This window comes from Trachinotus anak, unplaced genomic scaffold (genome assembly GCF_046630095.1).
Source record: "Trachinotus anak isolate AG129_WGS33_773 ecotype Australia unplaced genomic scaffold, CSIRO_AGI_Tana_v1 ptg000004l, whole genome shotgun sequence".
NCBI classification, from domain to species: Eukaryota; Metazoa; Chordata; class Actinopteri; order Carangiformes; family Carangidae; genus Trachinotus; species Trachinotus anak.
In genome coordinates this window covers 4,605,835-4,625,659 of record NW_027273855.1, presented here as the reverse complement: position 1 = coordinate 4,625,659, position 19,825 = coordinate 4,605,835, and the positions used below count along the sequence as shown (strand labels likewise).

At 42.1% G+C, this 19,825-nt stretch overlaps 1 protein-coding gene across 1 annotated transcript; it reads left to right on the top strand.

Moving 5' to 3' along the window:
• The first annotated feature begins 2,030 nt into the window (after nt 1–2,030).
• On the top strand, nt 2,031–18,314 carry tmem240a (transmembrane protein 240a). Its single transcript, XM_071475375.1, has 4 exons — nt 2,031–2,835; nt 3,223–3,329; nt 7,738–7,946; nt 16,988–18,314. The coding sequence occupies exons 1-4, from the start codon at nt 2,779–2,781 to the stop codon at nt 17,140–17,142; spliced, it is 528 nt and encodes a 175-aa protein (XP_071331476.1). The 5' UTR covers nt 2,031–2,778; the 3' UTR covers nt 17,143–18,314.
• The last annotated feature ends 1,511 nt before the right edge of the window (nt 18,315–19,825 follow it).

Here is a 19,825-nt window from a genome sequence, read left to right as displayed (position 1 = left end):
CAAATGGTGAAAACTCGATTTTTTTCAAATTAACTGCTCAACGCACAGACAGACTTTGCAGCTTTGCTTAAATAACAGCCAGTACATACGCTTCCAGTTTAGCAGAGTAATGGTACCCTGTAACCAAATGCAAATATTGCAAAGAAAAGCATTTTCTGATTCACTGATATCTAGCTATACCAGTAGTTACATGTTTCATATGTTTAGGTTTTATGAAACTGAGATTAATTTAACTGCACTATGCTAATTGAATGAAATTAAAAATTGGAAAAACTCAACAGAAATGTGTTTCTCCAACAACAATATCTCCCAGTTACTCTAGATAATTGACAAACCTCACCATGTTTTCTTGAGGACTATTTCCTTGGTAGAAAGTAGTTCCCATGAAAACTATTGATAGTGAAGTATGCGGCACATGAAATTGCATTCACTGTGTTGGTACAGTAGACACAAATATCTTCAAATCTCAACAAATAAAACCAAAACCAGAACTACCTGCATGTTTAGATACTACCAAATGGAAAAATGTGTATTTTTATAGTCAAATTGACCCTTTAAATGTGAACTTAACTACTATTACAAGCATTTGGGCCTTATCAGCTTGCATTAACTTTTCTGTTTGTTTGTGCAGCTATTTGGAGCTTTGTTGTTGGTGCCATGCATCAAAGTGCCAGTGACTGGCTGGCAAATGCTGTTAACTCACAATCAACTTTGTGTTTGTAGCTGCACTAATAATTGGGATTGTTCTGGTGTCAAGTCCTCTTCCTGCTAAATCTTTACATTACCCCAGTTCTGCCCCCCTGTAGATTTTAATCAGAGCCTGCCACACTGGTGCCCAGCTTGGCTGTGTCTCCTCACTGGGGGAAGTTAAAATGAAGTAACACTAGCAGTGTGCCCGCAGGTGACAACAGCAGATGTTTTCAAATTCTGCACCCTCGAAGATAAATAATACCACAAGAGGGGCTATGGATTATTTTTGTCACATTTGTTACACTTTTGTTCCATTTTAGTGGTTAGTACCTCCAACACATATGTAAAATGCTTTAGTTTTTACAAAGATTAAGAAAACACACTCCACTGTAGCGGCTGGTAAAAGCAGGCTGCTTCATTGTCGCTGTCCATGGTGCTGAAACTATGTATATCACAGTTCGCTGTGGTGATAACATGAACTAACATTTTTCTGTCAACCTGCTGTTTAAGCTGATTAGTTTGGCCACTTTAAGAAGTACTTGGGGGTAATATCTGATACATTTTAGGAAATGTTGGCAAAGATTTTACCTCAACATTTCTCCTCGGGTTCACATTTTATAGGTGGGTTGTAGTTTAGTCTCAATTATAGGTAGTAACATCATAGAAATAAGGTTTTAGTCTGCTATAGTTTAGTCTGTCACATCCATATTTTTTATTGTTTTTTAACTTTGTTATTTACAATGTAGATACAAAAGATCCCATAAGGGGAGGTTTCCGGACCGTCTCCTCAAAATGATCTCAGTGAGCTTCATCTATGACAAGGTTTGCAAAGTATGGGAGGAAAATAATGCAATGCCAGTTGTGGGTTTCTGAATCTTCACCCCTGCCTCTGCTTATTCAAAGAAACAAATCATAGGGGTTTAGAATACAGAATTTGTATCTGAGAGTCACTTTGGACATTAAACATACACGATAGTAGGAGGAGAAACAGAAGGAATTGCGCAGAATCAGAAAGTGAGGAACTGCAATGTCTATAAGAGGAATATAAAGCCAGGCAGCGTTTGTGTGTGTGAGTGTGTGTGTGTGTGTGTGTGTGTCCAAGTGTGTGTACTGAGGGGTAAAAGGGGTTAACCCTCTGGACAAAAAGGAGGTTAAATCATCATGAAGAGTGCCATTCTTGAAGCCCGCTCCAGTGCATCTGCAGGTGTCCTGCACTATAAATAATGAGCCTTTAGGCCAATGCCATAAAGGCAGTTTGCAGATCTCCCCTCTCATACCGCCCACTACACACACTCGCTGTCACGCACACGCGCATTCACACGCACACGCACATGTACTAGAGGTGGGAGTGGATGCTCGCGTAGCTGCTGGAAGCCAGGATGGGATGATCATGCGTGTCTGGCTTCGGGCGTTGATGCAGCTGCCGTTGCTGGATCCGGAGTGGACTCGGGGCGTAGGGTGGGTCTAGTTCCCGACCGGAGCTATCTGGACCTCATGTCGATGTTATCAAGTAGGCTATTCCGAGGAAGACGAGGGCGATGGCCGTGAGAGGAGTTGGTGCAGCTCTCTGAAACGTCCAGGCGAGAGAAATTGACCGTTTTCACCGATGGAGGACAGAATTCGCCGGTAGCCTGTTAAAGCGCAGCCCCGGTCTGGAATAACTTGGAACAGGGCAGGAAGGATACGAGGCACCCCTGAGAGGATATCGAAGGAGCCCATCTCTTGTTTTCTTCATGGTTTTCTAAACTGGGATAGAGATAGAAAGGCGCCTGGAAGAAAGGATCACTTTTGCATCGGTAATTAGGAGAGGACTGCCTCCTTGGAGCGAGCGGCAGCCGCATCCGACAGACCGGGAGGGGGGGATACTTGGATGGAGAGGGCGCAGTAAGGGGCTGAGAGAGCGGCTTCCCGTGTGTAGGAGGGGACGGAGGGAGACCGGGCAGTTTGAAGGGACGGGGAGCCAGGAGCGGCGCGGCGGCTCCATGAGCGGCTCCTGCCGGGACAGAGCGCCCAGAGCCCAGCCGGAGCGTCTCCACCGCCGCGGGTAAAACCCCGGGCTACAGGACGGCGGCCAGTTTGGAAGTTTTGATGCATATGATCACAACCACCATGATTTTTATGATTCTTGGTGCTTCAGTTGTAATGGTAAGACATATTCACCTCCCTCAGCCACAATATGATTTTCTAATTCAGCCCACTCACTGAGGCTACTAGGCTATTTAATCAGATTGTTATAAATGTGCCATAAATGTAGAACAACCACCTTACAGCAGGCCTTTCAGTGACATGTGGAAGTAGGTTAGCCTACCTATAATTACCTGCTGTCATAAATAAATAATCTAAGTCCGTTTTGAGGCAAGAGTCCCCCCTCTTGGAAGCGGGAGGGTCTACCGAGGCTATTTTCTGTCCTTTTCTTTATTATCTATTGTTGTTATTTATATGTATAATGATGGAAGGAATGATTGGCTGTCTGTAGGAATAGCCTAGCCTACTGCCTGACATGTCCCAGCTGACTGGCATGGTTCTTTGCAGGCGATAGCCTGTTTAATGGACATGAACGCACTACTGGATCGCTTTCACAACTACATCTTACCGCATCTACGAGGGGAGGACCGCGTCTGTCACTGCAACTGTGGAAGGTAAATGCCATCATCCTCGCACAATATTCGGGATAAACATGGTGGTGTGCGTGTGTGTGTGTGTGTGTGTGTGTGTGTGTGTGTTTTTCCTTTTTTTTTTTTTTTTACCCGTCAATTCTTAATTGCTGAAGAGGCCTCGAAGATTTCTGGCGGTGAAGCCCCGCAAAGCCAACGTGATATCAGCTCGTCTGCGCCTTCACACAGCGACTGCTGTTTTCATACAGAAACCATCCTTCGTTTGGTCGCGATGTGTGTGTGTTTCTTTCTCTCCTTTTTAAAGCAGCTGCGAGGATTTGGGCTTTGCTGCATATAGCCTACGAAGGTGTGTGTCGGAGCCATAAATAGGTAATGAACTATGAGCAGTAGGAGGCCGTTCAAAAACAATCTGAGCATCAAGTGTGCGACTCACACGGGCTCAGGCTTCACGGTGTTCACGGAGAACATAAACCTGCTGGCCAGTGACGGTCATGTGAGTGTTAGAGTGAAGTGGTCATGGCTTCAGAGGTGCTATAGGGCTGAGGGTACTGAGCTGCTCCTCAGCCTACCTGCTGTCTGCTGTCACAGCGAGAGCAGGGTTGAAGTGGGGGGGGGGGGGGGGGCAGCAGCAAGACACTCATTAATATATTAATTCTGATTTCATCTGTATTATTATGCATTTTCCATCAACAGTGAGCATGTAATGCAGCAGGATGTAGACTGTGTGTTAGCACAGACACAAGTGGGCCTCCTCTTTTATATTTTTTTTATTCTTATTTTTAGTCTCTACAGGCTGTGGCAGCAATGTTGGAACAAGATTTAAAGTAAGAGTGATTTGAGCCAATAGATTCACCCCTATATTGTCCTCAGATGTTGGATCCTGATTGGCTCATGTCCTACAGGCAGCCTAGCTACAGCCATCAGAGGAGATCACTGGTTTAGGAAGGGAAATGTCACTGTTCATGTTGGTGCAAGCTGAACAGATGCACATTAAACCAAAACAGCAGTCTATACTGTGCATTTACTGCAGTGAGGGGGTTGCTCTACTAGCAGTTCATTAGCAGCATTGACTGGCCAGTTCCACTGTGTTTCCTTAGCCTGTTAATGCAGAAATCCTTCATCATCAGGTGCTATTAGATTATCCTTGTCAGTCAAAGTTTGGAAAGGCCTCAGTGTGTGTGTGTGTGTGTGTGTGTGTGTGTGTGCGTGTGTGTATACTAATCAATTCAAAAAAGCATGTTTGGAACAGGGTTAAAGACGATGCATTAAGATGATGCATCACTCACAATCTTTTGTAATATTTTGACAACCATGCCATCCTTGCTACTTCTAAAAGAACTGTGACTATGAATGCCAGCAGAATTTTTTAGCAGAAGCCTTAAGCAATGAGTTATTTACCTTTAAAGTCAAAGAGATCATTTGTCTCATGTGTAAGTATTTGTTTAATTCATAGACAACGCTCAAATACAACCACATAACCCATGGACAGTATGCACAGTCGAACCTCTGCTCCCCCTGTTCGTTTTCAGGTTACTGTAACCACAGTGTCTTTCACTGACCTGGAAACACTCTTGAGTGAGCGTCAGTCATCTGTTTTCACGTAAGCAGCAGAAAACGTGGGATATGTGGACGAATAGAGCGGAGCTTGGGCTTCGCTCGCCTGCCCTTCCATCCTTGAGCCACAGAGGTGTCGTGACGCCCACGGCGCTCACCTTATCAGGCTTGAGGACACAGCCAGTGTCATTTTATTTGGCAGCCTCTGCGCTCTGATTTGGATGTAGTTGTAGCTTCTCTGACGGGCCAAAGCCTGGCCTACAATAGCTGCCTCTGTGGCAGAGAAGTGGTCCAGGAGTGGGACAGTGTGTGTTGCTGGATGCACCTTTATTGGTGTCATGCTGTTTTGTGAGGCTGCAGGATAGTTGTCCTAAGATGATCTAAATGCCCTTATTGAAGCATTTCCATTCTAAAATTCATTTTTATACTAGAAAAGAAGACACACATTGAAAGACCTGTAGGGTGCGGGTGAACAGGACTTCAGTCAGTTTAAAGATATACAAGTAACATTAAATAATCCTTTATTTTATTTAGGCTACTGGTTTATGTGCAAAAGCCATCCTCAGGGAAAAGAAAGAAACCCAGAGGAAGATTGGTCTTATTTTTACACATAGCTTTGTTTACTGTGAAGAATGTTTTGGCGTTAATGGACCTTGGTGGCAGCATGGCTCAGGTCAGTGAGGTTTAATAGTGGGGTTTGATCCCTCATGTGGCCATGCTTCTTCAGTAAGATACTTAAGGGGCCAATCTGCAACATATTTTTTTTCCCTCCACCTTTAGGACAAAGTGCTGTTGTGTTTCTGCACTGCACTTCCCAGAGATCACCTGTCAATCAAACAGTGTGGGTGGATTTTCTGTTTATGAAGTTGCAATTCGGTAGATGGAGATTTCGTCTTTGTCTATAGCCGCTCATGATTCTCACTTCTTCCTCAGTTTTACGCCAAAAACAAGTCGGAGACATTACTACGTATTTCCAGTTGACTGAGGATAGCAGCTTTCAGATGCTGTGTCAGTGTCAGCGATGAACACAAGTACAGAAGACGTTTTTTCTGAGATGTGGACATTAAGACAGGGAGCGTCCAGTGAGACACACTATTATGTTGCTTTAGAAAAATGTAGAATCCAGTGTTTTTTGGAGCTTGGCCTATACTAAGGATTAAAAGTCAGGATATCTCAGATTCTGCTGCATAAATCTTGACCACACATTTTTTTTTATCTGTCACCTGCAAGTCCTTCAGTTTTAAGAAGTACCAACCAAATTGCTGGAGTACTCCCTCACTATTAAAACTTTTGGTAATGCCCTTCAAAAACCCGCATCAGTCCAAACCTGTTATCAGTGTAACATCCCAAAGTGTGTGAGTGTTTCTGTTCTCACTTCCAGCAGTTAAATCTCTCAGCTCCCACTGTGTTCCCTTACGGCGTTTGTCAGACAACTGCCTGTGTTGTTAGTTTTTGTTAGAGGCTTTCATCCCCTCTCAGGAGGCCAGGTAATGCCAGTATACAAAGACGTTCATATCAACCGGATGTATCTGTTTTGCAGTGGAGCAGAGTCAGTGCTGGACCACGTGGCAAAGTGAATGCAAGGAAATTGATGATCTTTGAGCAGGAGCTGCTGCAACAGTTCATATACGCAGCTGCATGTAATGTTACCATGCATGTTCTCCTTTAGCTGTAAATGCAGCAGACTGATGTATTCCCTCATCTAATGCAAACATCAGTCATCTTTAAATTAACAGTGGATCAGTGTGACATTTCCATATTTCTCACCACAGTTCCTCCTTCCTCTCCCATAGGATGTGAGCACCTGGTTCGTAGAGAACCCACACCCTGTGGATTTGTGGAAAACAATTATTGAGACCTTTCACATTTCTCCTATTAGGAATACATTTAAACATACTTTCTAGTCTTTATTTTGGATTTAAAATAGGATTTTAATATCAAATGGACATGAAAAAGATTATTAGTCATAAGATAACTGCAGAAATTTACTTTGTGCATTTTAACTTATTTATTCATCATGGCAAAACTTAAGGGTTTTTATTGAGCTGGTGCCTGTTTGGATATTGGAGTCAATGCCTTGCTGAAAGGCTCCTCAACAGTCATCTCTGAAGGAGCTGGCAGCATGGCTTGTTCTCTTTTCAGGCTGTGAGCCTTTTCTGCTAATTCACAATCACAAACCGACCATAAACTTCTCTGCCTAAAGTGCAGCCTGGGAACACCCTGCAAAGTGCGGATTAGTGCAGTCTGATTAAAATTTCAAAAAATTTTAAGACATCATTTGAGTTCAAGGGGGTATGTAGAATAACATTTCCAGTGTAACCACTCATTCATGTGTATATACAGTAAATAGTGTCCACAGTTCTCAGGGTCAAGGAAAATTTGGAAAGTCCTTTCTCAAGGTAAGGCTATACAGACAAGGGGTAGATGAAAGGAAATAAATGAACGGAGAAACACAACAAATGCAGATGCTGCTGTACAGGATTCGAGGGCTCACTAAATAGTTTAGTGATGAGAAAATGATGTGAATCACATGCTAGTCTTCCCAGGCACCGGATCTCAATGAAAGAAAACACTGCTGGAGCGATGTGTTAAACACTGCTCTCCACCATCATCCTTATAACATCAACTGAGGGAACACATTTTGTAACAATGATGCTCATCTTTCTAGTGCAGCTCAGAGACAATGAGCACTGAAGCGGTCGGGTTTTCCTTTAATTTGTTGCTCGTTTGTATGTCCTAGAGACGTCTGAGAAATGTTCATCTGTCTCTTAAATTCATACAGTTTCATCTTGGTTGAAGGTTTAGATCTTCTCGTGTATATGTACTGTGGCCTATATCTAACCCTCTCATCACCCTGCCCTGTCTGTCCTCCCTCCAGGCATCATGTCCACTATGTAATCCCATATGATGGGGACCATTCCTTGGTGGACTCATCAGAAAACTACTTTGTGAGTGACAGTGTGACCAAGCAGGAGATGGACTTGATGTTGGGGCTGCTGCTGGGCTTCTGCATTAGCTGGCTGCTGCTGTGGCTGGACGGAGTCCTACACTGTGCCGTCAGGGCCTGGAGGGCGAGCCGCTACTACGGTGAGCTGGACATTGTCTTCAGATACACATGGACACAACTCGAGCAAGAGCTCAGCAAACTCTCAAAATATTACAAACCTTTCTCTGTCTATTTTAGTTGTGTGTGCTGTGATGTGAATACACGGCTACACGACGGGGAAAAACATGTCACAGCATGTTCATAGGAACACAATCTTTATAAGCCGAGTGAAATGACAAATTTAAAGCAAAGTATGTGCATGCAAAAATATATGTATCCACTTTGTATACATCCATCTGTATGTGTAAGCGCTTGCCAGGTTAACGCAGCAGTTGGTGGAGCTCTAGATAATGACCTCTCCATTGCTTGGCCCATTTTTGGCTCTTCTCGCAGATTTTTTTCTCAGTTTACTGCGACCTCTTGGAAAATCACAGCTAAACCTTCCAACTGTGTGATGATTCAGACACAGGCTATCAGTAGAGGTGAAACTAAATATAAATGGCTGACTTCTCTTTTGGAAAGCCTAAATACCTCAAACCTTATCACACTAATAATCCTCTTAATTTGTTTTCAGGAAACAGCAGTAGTCATATGCTAACATAATAGCACCATCATTAAGTGTAATTACTATGGTCTGAATATATTAAACTTAAAATTATCTAATAAGGCAACAGAAAATCATACCTTAATGAGAACTGGAATAAAACAGACCCCCCCCAAAGGACAAGTGTTACAAAACAGAAGTGATTACAATGATGATGTTTTATATTCAGAGTAGAAAATATGATGGGAGAAAAGCAGCACTTCTACAGAAGTCTTACTGAAAAAAAAAACTAAACCAAGACAACAAAATGATTTAAATATTTTGTGTTTCACATTAATCAGACAGAAGATTTACTCCAGTGTATCATTGTTAAACTCACTGTGTGTCAGTATTAGCCTGTTAGCTAAAATGTTGCATTAGCATTCAACATAACACATGTTTGGTTGAATCACTTTTCAGCAGTTGTTTGGATTGAATATCGAACCTTCAGTATTTCGAGCCAGGTCTGACTCAGTTCTGTGCTAGCACTCTTGTGTTATGTTAGGTTAAACCTTTAATGATCTCACTGTGGACACTGCAAAAGTAAAATGCAAAGTAATGCAGTAAAGTGAAATAGAATATTAATAGGAACTGAAATACAGAGATAATTTAAACGCCAGTTAACACTCGAGTTAAACTTAATTGGGAAAACTAAAAATAGCTTTGCATGGTAGTTTGCTAATGACAAAAATGGAAATTCTCTCAATTTACATTCATAATCATCGCATTCACGGTAAAGTTTAGCTATCAATGACTGTATGTTCAGAATAAACCTTTATAAAGCACCGCTAAAGTAATTAACTTATGAATTAAAACAATAAATTATGATACAAGGATATGAGAATGGCAAAGTGAGTTTTGAGGAAGGATTTAAAAGAGGACACTTTGCAAGCATGAAATGGTAAACATAGGGCACCCATAAGGAGAGAATCACATGGGAATCACAGGAAGGGCTCTGAAGGAGGCTCTTAAGCAGCAATCAGGCTCACGTGGGGTTGACAAATCACACAATTAAGCTGACTTTAAAATGTGTTCTAAATTTGACGGGCAATCTCTGAAGGGGGGCAAGGACTCAAGTAATTTGGCCACTTCTCTGTGAGAGTGTGATTAGCCCAGGAGAAGTGTTCTGAATTAACTGTAGTATGTTGATATTTCTCCTGCTAAGACCACAAGCACATCACAACAATCCAGCCTGGAGGAGCTAAAAGCACCAATGACCTTCACCACAGCAGCAAGTAAAAGAAAAGCATCTCATCTTGCTGAAATGTCCCAGATAAATATAAAAAAATGATTATGCCTCTTAAAAATCTAATAACACACCCAGGTTTTTGGCTTCTTTATGTTTGTTGATGGGGTATCCTCACAACACATAAGGTTTATAGTGTTAATGCAGGAACAGGAAGGACGAATCCTTGAGTCCATTACAAGGCTTTGTTGGGCTTTAAAACAGTGTGTCAGCTGTACAACAGAAGAATTAAATATGTCTGTGGATGTTATTCCCCAAGGACAGTTAATAAATAGAGAATAATCAAGAACCCCTGATAGACCCTTGGGGAACGCCACAAGAGAGTTTTTTTTTTCAGAAGTAAACCACATCACTGATACCAGCACAGCATTTCAGAGAATTTCCTCAAATACTATGGTGCACTCTGTCAAAGGCAAAGCTAAGGTCAAGGAATATTAAACAGTTTATCTTGGCTACAACTTGCCTGGCAACCTCACAGTAATGACAAGATACCAGTCACATTTCCAGCACATAACTCCCCATAAAACCACAACCTGTCATTTTTATATTTTGGTATATGAGCAGATTAACCAAATGAGATACAACATATGATTTATTGATCTTTGTTGTTGGCATTTTTAGCTTTAGAAAGAGCAATGCTAGTGGTTTCCCATGAACTACCTACTTACTGGCTCTAGCTCCATCGTTAGTGCACAGATATGAGTGTGGTATCCATCTTTTCAAGTAACTTTCAAGAAAAAATTAATGAGATTATTTCCAAAAATGTCAAACTATTTCCTACAGAAATCATACACTGACAGAAACCTGTTTTGATCTTTGTTCAGTAAACCTGCTTAAATAGAGTGCTAGCGGCACATGAGGTGGCAGGTATGACGTAGAAGCTCTATCAGAAAATTAAAGTAATTTCTTTTCACAGCTTTTAAGTGTTGGCAGAGACAGTACAATACCCTTTCTACTTGAATTCAGCCAAGATAAGCCATGTCAAGTACGTGCTTAGTTGCCTGTATTGTTTACAGTGTCGTTTACTTGTCGCACAGAGCTGTCGGTTCCAGTCAACATAAATGACACGTGCCATCTTGTATGCCAAATTGAATGGAGTGGAAAGCACGCCCAACTGGCACAAACCAGGTTTTGCACGACACCCAGTAAATAAAGGTGTGAATGTCCCATCCCAAAAAAAAAAAAAAGCTAACAGCTGAGGGTCAGTCAGGAGGAGTCTGTACACACCCATACAGTCCTGAAAAGAGGTCAGATCATCCAAAACAATTAAAATCACCTCTGTGGGCTCGACATGTGTATGCAGGGCCTTTAATGCAACTAATGACATTACTTCTCCCTCAAGAGTAGCTGTACGACCTAGAAGTGCGTGTCCACCCCGATCACTGACAACATTGTCATTGAGCACTGGTTCAGTGGTTAGCACTGTTACATCACAGCAAGAAGGCCCTGGTTTGAACTCTGGCCCTGTAACTCTCTGTATGGTGTCACGTGTGCTCTGTGCATGCTTGCATGGTGCTTCAGTCCAAAGTTATGCAGTTCGGGTGATATGGAATTACAATTACAAATTTACACAATGCATAAAATGTGGATTCAATTTACAGATTTAAAGAAATGTATATGTCTGTATATGTATAGAGCACATCATGTCAATTCACATTTCACTGAAGATAACATGAATTAATATGCATTACCGCCTAAAAATTAGCTGTCTAACAAGAAACGTTGCTTTTGTGTAATAATAGCAGTTACTGAGACTGGTTCAAACCAGGACACTGAGAAACAGAGATGGAGAAATGACTTCACTCCCACCATCTGCTGTGCTATAGTGAAAGCTACATTCCCACATACCATGTGTTTAAATCCAACCGAGTATGATCGTTGCTCCTCAATTTCCTGTCTCCTGTCAGCATCCTCTCTCTCCCTCTCTCCCTCTCTGAAAAATCTTTTTTCATTTCTCGTACCATCTCCTCCTGACGGATGAAGGATGCATGTTGCTTCAGTACAAGAAAAAGAATGCAGCAGATTTAATGAGACAGAACATGTGGTGTACATTTCACAAGTATCATTTGACGTGTGTGGTTGTGCAGAAACAAGCAAAGAAATAAAAAGCTTTCAGTGACATTAAAGCTAAGCAGCTATATTAGACGCACGTGTGAAATCACGACATGACAGCATGAAATCCCTCATAGTCTGGGGCTCTGCTGAAGAGTCATCACCCACCAACAATGCAGAGGATTCATTGCAGAGCACTGGCAAGATGCTCACTGAGGAGCTGAGTATTAGCATCCTGGATTACAGTGTTTCACTTTCTCACGGCCATGGACGTTTCACAGGCTTCTTGACCCTGCCAGGATTAAGCTCTAGGGGGGAAACACCAACAAAGTTTTTTTGTTTTCTGTTGGCTCAAATTAGCTGGATTTAGAGATACTGAGAATAAGCCAAGCCTTTAAAAACAGGATTTGGAGGGACTCTGGTTGAATATTGTGTGTGCTTTCAGCTGTTTGGCGCCCAGCATCACGACAGGCATGTATTGTGGAGGTGGCCTGGATCCTCAATTTTACAGATAATGCTAAAGTAGGTGATATGTGACCTGGATTCTTGGACCGCCGTGGAAAAGCTCCTCAGGCAAGGATGGGAAAGTATCAAGCAATGATCAAATAATGATGGTTTTTACTTAGAAGTTATTTGAAAGTGTACTAATATGGGTTTTTAAGATAGAAAATATCATGTGCTACTCATATTTGTGTTTTTTTTAGATGCAGCTACAATAAACAAGGTGCTTGAATTATACAAGCTTTGATAGTTGCAGGCTTCTGCTTTGCGCAGAGGTGTGGAAGGTTTTGCAGCAGCGGCTGAGACAATGCTGTTTTCTCCAGTGCATTAGTACAACAGTGTAAAATACATCATCATAAAAAAAAACCCAGAGAGGAGGGAACATCCATATTCATTAGCAGCAGTTATAGAGTGGGGGATATAGGCTTCTTCTTTTGTACTGGGAGGGAATATCCCCTCGCCTGTGAGTGTGTCGGTGTGTGTGTGTTGGCTGTGACGTTGATGCTAGGTCAGACTCGTTTAGCCTTGCCGAGATGAGGAGTGAAGGTGAGGCTGACAGGGCGGGGAAGGGTGTGTGTGTGTGTGTGTGTGTGTGTGTGTGTGTGTGTGTGTGTGTGTGTGTGTGTGTTGGGGGTGCAGGATGGAGATGCTGTCATATCCCCACCCCCCACTTGCACACACATACACACATTCTCTCTGCCAGAGCTATAAATAGAATGAGAGAGAGCAGCTGGAATGGAAAGTGAGAAATACACACACACACACACACACACACACACACACACACAGTGCATTGGGATACACGTTGATTCCAATTGCCTTTTTCCCCCTCCTAATTCCATCTCTAGCTCCTCCCTCTGCCCTCCCTCTTCACTTATTGAATCTACTCCTGGCCATTTCCTTTACAATGCTTCCTGCTGCAACTACTCTTTTTTTTTTCCAACACTAATGTGCTGTTAATACCCGATACCAGAGTCTGTTTTTGCAAAGACACAGGGGAAAGAGAAACATAAAAGCTTCAAATCTCAAAAATTGAGAAAATGATGACTTGGCGTTCAGCATTAAACCCCCACCCCCTCTCTCCTTTGCGTCTCCTCTAACAGAGCATAACAATTGTGTCTTCACCTCCCGTTTTCTGCCTTGCATTATCGTTTCTCCTGACTCCATCTCCATCTCCATCTCCATCCTTTTATTCAAATGAGAAAAACCTGTCTTCGTTGCCCCTTTTCCTTTGGATACCCTTCAGCGCAGTCCTTGTGGACAGCATACCCATTCACAGCTATAAATAACTCACTCCTCTTCCTCCCTCCTCACCTCTCCTCCACCCAACACCTCACCTCCCCCCTCCCTCCCTAACTCCACCACCACCACCCCTCCACTTGCTCATCCTCCAGCAAGGCCATTTGCTACCGGGTTTGCTGTCTGGGGCTCTCCCCTCCTTCTCTCTCTCCCTGCTGTCTCTGTGGACCTCGCTCTGCCTCGCCGGCTCCAGTTTATAACCCGACAAGCCTGAATGTCTGCTCCGCCATTCCCCTCTTCACATTATACACCACACATTCATGAAATCACACTTCGTTTCCAGACAGCCGCTGTTTTCACGGCGTGTCGGTCTTTCTCCTGTGAAGCCTGTGTGTTCTGAATGTCCAGTGCAGCACAGTGGCTGCAGGAAGATACATTTACCACTCTAGTCTGAATCTCACCTGTGCTATCTCTTTGACTACTACAGAAATAATGCCCAGTCACGTGTGCAACAGCCCACCTAAACATAAAAGGTGGAGAATCAAGGGCAACGCCACGGTGCACTTGAAGAGATTGGTGCCGTTTGCCGATCTCATCCAGTATTTCAGTGTCCCAAGCTTTTATCTCCGTCGCTCTGTCCGCACAGTAAAAAGCTCACCCCTACTCCCAGAATTAAAAGTTGTTCCAGCTATGATCAAGCCGGTGGCTAAAAGACATATTAAACATCAGCTTTTCCAATATAGAGCTCCTAACTCACTTTTATGCAGAGGAGTACAAAAGCCTCCAGGCATCTGATTCTGGGTCATTTCTTTGGTTTAACTGGCCCATCTTTGAAAAATATTAAATAGTGTATAGAAGATATGATTTTGAGATACATGCCTTTTACTCACTCTGGGTTCACTTTAGAATTTGACCATTAAAACACATTTTGTTCAGAACTGTATTGTTGTTGTGGTAGAAAAGTGATATCATGGGACTCGTCGTCTCTCTGCTGAAACCGAGCATGACGATAAATCATATCATGCATCGCATCAGAGACAGGACAAAGTGACAGGCCAATATCAGCCTAGCTCCAAATTATTTACACATATTCCAGGAGAAACTGAGCGACAAAGAGGTGCTCGGACTCGGAAAAGTACAGTTCACTGCACAGAGATTAGTCGTCTGTGTTGCTGGTTGTTGATATTTCCTGTCTGCCTCTAACTGGATTTAGAGCCAGAAAACCAGGCTAAGAAGGATTTTACACTATTGTGTGTTTTGATCTCATGAGTGTGTCTTATAGCGGCTTGGCTTTGGAGACTGTGAAAGCCTGCATTCAGTTGTCTTTGCTCATGTCTGCACAACTACACAAGGGAGACAATGTTGGCGAACAATAAACCACATGTACTGAGATCACACATTTTCATGTATATGTGAGTGGAGGAAAGGAAACAGAAGATGAAACAATCAATATTGCGATATGTTGTGATTTTGATAAAATATGGATACTCGCTGTACTCTCTGTTGCTTTGCTGATATGAACGCGTTTCTTTCTTTTCCTGCAGGCATTTTAAGTCTGAAATGTTCTGTATCAGTTCAGTCTTTTTCCAGGTAATGGCTGAAATGTGTGTTTAAAATGCTCATATACCAGTATGTAATCATAACTTCCACAGTTTGATTCTGGCTGTGGATCTTCACTTTATCCTCATGTTTCCCATCAGTTATTCTATCGAGATACACACTGTTCAGATCTGTAGCTTATCAAATATCTTATCAATCTTTTTTTTTTAAGCCTCCACGTCAGCGACAGCCAGGATCAGAGGTCGTTATGGTTTCGGGTTGTCCGTCCATGAAACCGTACATCCGTTCCATTCTTGTGAACGCGCTCTTAGGAACACCTTGAGGGAATTTCTTTAGATTTGGCACTAATATTCACTTGAACCGATTAAATGTTGGTGGGAAAGGGTCAAAGTTTAATTTCACAGTAATTTTCAAGTTATTTATTGTGAGAGGGACATTGAGAGAGAGAGACTATATAGTTTGTGTAAAGACAGGCCACTGTGGTAAGGACTGAGCCTAAAAGGTATTTGCTCCATCAGGTGAACCACCAGGGCACCGCAGACCTCACATTGGGTACATTTCCATTAACCTGCTTTTTGCACAATTTGAAATTGGGAACTAAAAAACGAGTAATGGAAACACATACATTTTGAAAAAACTCTCAATTGTCACCAAAAAAAATGTATATATAAAATATGTTTGTGTTTTGTTTTTTTTTTTGAGGTGGTTTTTCAGACAATACGACAAAGCAATATTTCGCAAAATTGAAATGGAAACACTTTCTTTGCATTCAAGTGGTGGCGCCAGGAAGCCAGTTCAAACCCTGTTCAAACTGGGAGGCCGACTGCTGGAAATCCATCGTGTTTAACAGGAATGAAAACTGAAATGGACACCAGAATATACCTGTGTATGACATATATCAGGAACATCCAGAGGAAGTTTCTTCATGTCTGGTACAAACATTCACTCTGATTAATTGATCAGGTCTTGGTTATCAAAAGTCAAATGTCAAGGTCACTGTGACACATAACACATGAATTCATAAGCTAATTATGACACAATTTAACACAAATAAGACATGAAATGATGACATTTTATATCTAAATGGTCAAAGGTCAACTTTACCATGACATCATAATGTTCTGCAAAAACACCTTTGGCCATTATTCAGTGTGACTCAGGAAGGGAAGATTGTGACCATATTTCCTGCAAATTGACTGGTTGGTGTAGGCAGACAACCGTGAGGCAGTGATTCTAGTTTCAGTGACGTTTTCACCACATACTTGACTGATAAAATGTACATTATATAACAGCTTTATTTAAAGGTGCCCACTTTCCATTCTCCTATGTTTGCACTTTTTGTAAAATTAAAAAAAAGACATTAACTCAATTTTTAATTCATGTCTGGAAAGGATTAATTATATAACCTGAAGGCTTACTCTTAAAATTTGCATACAGGAATCAAAAGCTCATTATCTGTAAAATCCATGCTATGTATCTCAAATAACCTGAAAGAACTTTATAAGGTTATAAATAAACACACTGCAGGTTTGATCCCTGCTTTGTTAAAAATGAAAAAAAGAGTGGTAGTGTATTTTCCCTTTAGGCTAATTTATTTCACATGTACTGTAACTTTGATTGTATCCAACTGTGTACCCTCCTCCAGATCCTTAGGGGGTTCACCACATGGCAAAGATTAAATGGGCATCAAACCAGCTGTTGCATATTTATTAATTTTGAGGCCCTTTGTCAAAATGTAGTTTAAATATTACAGTGTATCTAGCCGGCTAATCTGGCCCTGGAGTTACCCTGTGAGTCTTTACCCAATGGTACTGACTTCGAACAGACAACCAATTCTTCAGGAACAACTTCGGCACTGGTCTCCTCTAACAACCCTGCTGCCTCTCATATCTTTCTTCCAGATACCCCCTCCTGGTCATGGCTGCCCCAGTTCTGCAACCTTCGAGATCTCCGTCGCCGAGCGCAGCTCCGACAACTGGAGGACTCCAGTGGTAACATGGTCCACATCAAGCAGAAGCTCTACCACAACGGCCACCCCAGCCCCCGCCACCTCTGACTCTAAAAAAAAACTAAACAACAAAATCAAAATCAAACAAAAAAAACCTAGATCCCCTCCCCTTAAAAAAACCTTCTCCCTTCTCCCTCCAAAACCCCTCACCTCCCTTCCCAAACTGCCCTTTGGCCAACTATTGCCTCAGAGACCCTGGAAAACTGCCCTCCCACTGTTCATAACATGGCCCCCTTAAACTCCCATGACAGGACTTTCTTATGACTAAACCTGGCCCCTGTCAGCACTGAAAAAAATCCCAAAATGGAGCAAGATGACGATTATTTGTTGCCACTGAAATCTTGTCTTATGTCCATGTCCACCATTGTCAGAGGAGGAAGGGAAAAAAAACATTTTTAAGGGTGTTTTTTCTGTATAGAGACATTTTCTGTGTTCATTGTTAAATTTGGCATGCTCTTTTAGAACAGGGTAAGATGTGGGCAGTGTATGGAACAGGGCGGCAAGACGGGTGTCATGATATTTTTTTTCTCTAGTGGGTGGGAGGGGGACTTTGTTGGTGCGGGGTGGGGCGAATGAGACTGGTGGGTGGGTGGGTTTTTGTGATAGTTAGATCGCTGCTTCTGTATATAGTTATAAATATGGGCAAATGGGATTTAAGTCTTTAAGAGGGGGTGTGTGGGGGGATTTTTGTGTGAGTCGGTTATCGATAGAAAACCTAATGATGGACAGCGTGTGGGAAAAGATTATAGGAATGGAACAGAGGGACAAGTCTGTTTGAAAACTGGATGTGAAACCATGTGATTTCTGCTAAAAACACAGATTAATTAGCTTTGTTACTTAGTGAATTAACTGAATGTATTAATTTTTTCTGTAAATATGTGAGGGGGAGGGGAGCGTGTACAGTTGTGGTCAGGGTTCTCTTCGCTATATTATCATTCTTTAGAAGACACGAGAGGAAAAATAAATGCCAGCCAAGATGAGTCAGTTCAATACACAAACACACACACGCACACACACACATCACTCCATCTTCCCCACACTGTGCTCAACAGCACAGTTCAATTTTCTTTATCCAATTCCCTCTCACTTATCAGGAGCAACCAGCCTATCAGCAGAGGGAACCCTCACCCAGCCCCCCCCTCACCCTCTCTGTCCAGACATTGCTGTTGTGAGGATGAAATGTCTGTTTTATTAAAAGTGCCATTGAAGCACAACAGTGACCTCTGATGTTTGATTGTGTCATTCCAATCACATGAGCAAAGATGAGAACACACTCTCATAGCGAGGGGTTATTCCAGAGCACCAACAACAGACCGATGATATGGCGAGGTCCTGCAGACAACTTCAGCTCGGTTTATTATAAATTCAAATAGATATTTCATAAGCACTGACTAACAACACTTCTGAAATGACTAACAATGCCGATGACATCCTGAAGCTCCTGAGAAAAGCCCTTCACTGTTATCATCCAGCAGTACATTGTGACACGCTCCAGAGGCAGTAAGGGCATTTGAAAGAACATTTTCACTTTGGTTGGATATTCTTTAGGACAGTCATAGACACTGCCTGCCACAGGTATTCACAATGTCAGTAATTCTTTGAATATATAAACTACAGCTGAAACTAATGATTTTCATTATTGATTAATCACTCAGTTCAAAAGAGCTTAGTAAACTCATTGTATGATCTATAAAAAGGTGTATAACAACTTTCTAGAGTCAGAGTTGACATCTCTAAATTGTTTCTCTCTTCCAACCATCAGGCTGAAAGCCAAAGATGTGAAAATCACAGTGCTATAAAACTGATAAAAGGCAGGAAATCCTCAAATCTGAGGATCTGAAACCAGTGAATGCTTGGTCTTTTTTACTTGAAACATTACTTCAGTGATTAATTGATTTCCAAAATTGCTGTTGATTAATTTTCTCTTAGTGCAGTAACCAATTATTCGACTAATCTTCTTAGTGCTAAAATAAACTACAATATTTCTACATTTTTGTGTGTTTTTTGATTCTGCACAAGTGCAAGAAAACTCTCAAGTTGGTAAAACACCTGTACGGCAAGCAGCAGGAGACAAAAACACCTGACGCCACACTGACAGACCCACAGGACATCTCCAAATGAGGGTCTGGACAAACCCACTGTTATTCTACAAGAGGTCTCAGCTGCACTAGTGCCATGGAAGAAATGTTCTTAATAAACATTTTGCAGATGTGTAATTCAACTCTTTCCAGAACTGGGAAGCAAACATGCGAAAACACCTCAATTAGAGGAAAAATGTTCAGACTGTCACACAGCCACAGACTTCGAAAATGGCAATGGCGACCAGAAGAGAGAAAGGAATGAAGAAGAATGCAATAGCAGCTCAACCCTAGTGGTCTCCTCATCCTTTAAATCAGGCTCCTGCAGACCCACAGGCCATAATCAAACTATTACCTTAATAATGGCATTTGCAGTAACTGAGTAATAAACATGGTGATAGAAGAGCAGCAAGAATTCAAGGTGAATGTTTCAGACTTTAAGATCAAGCTGTTCCAGGGGTTACAGCAGTTCTTCATAGACAACAGCATTTCAGCAAAGATCCCCAGTGGTCAGAGTAATTTCAGTGAGTTAGACTTGGCTTGTTGTCATTGGCATCACCACTCTTTTTTTGTTGTTGTTTGACTGGGTTCAGCTTCATCAGTGCTGAGGCAGTTGACTTCTCTGTGGTCCGACTGAAGTTTCTCAGTAGGTC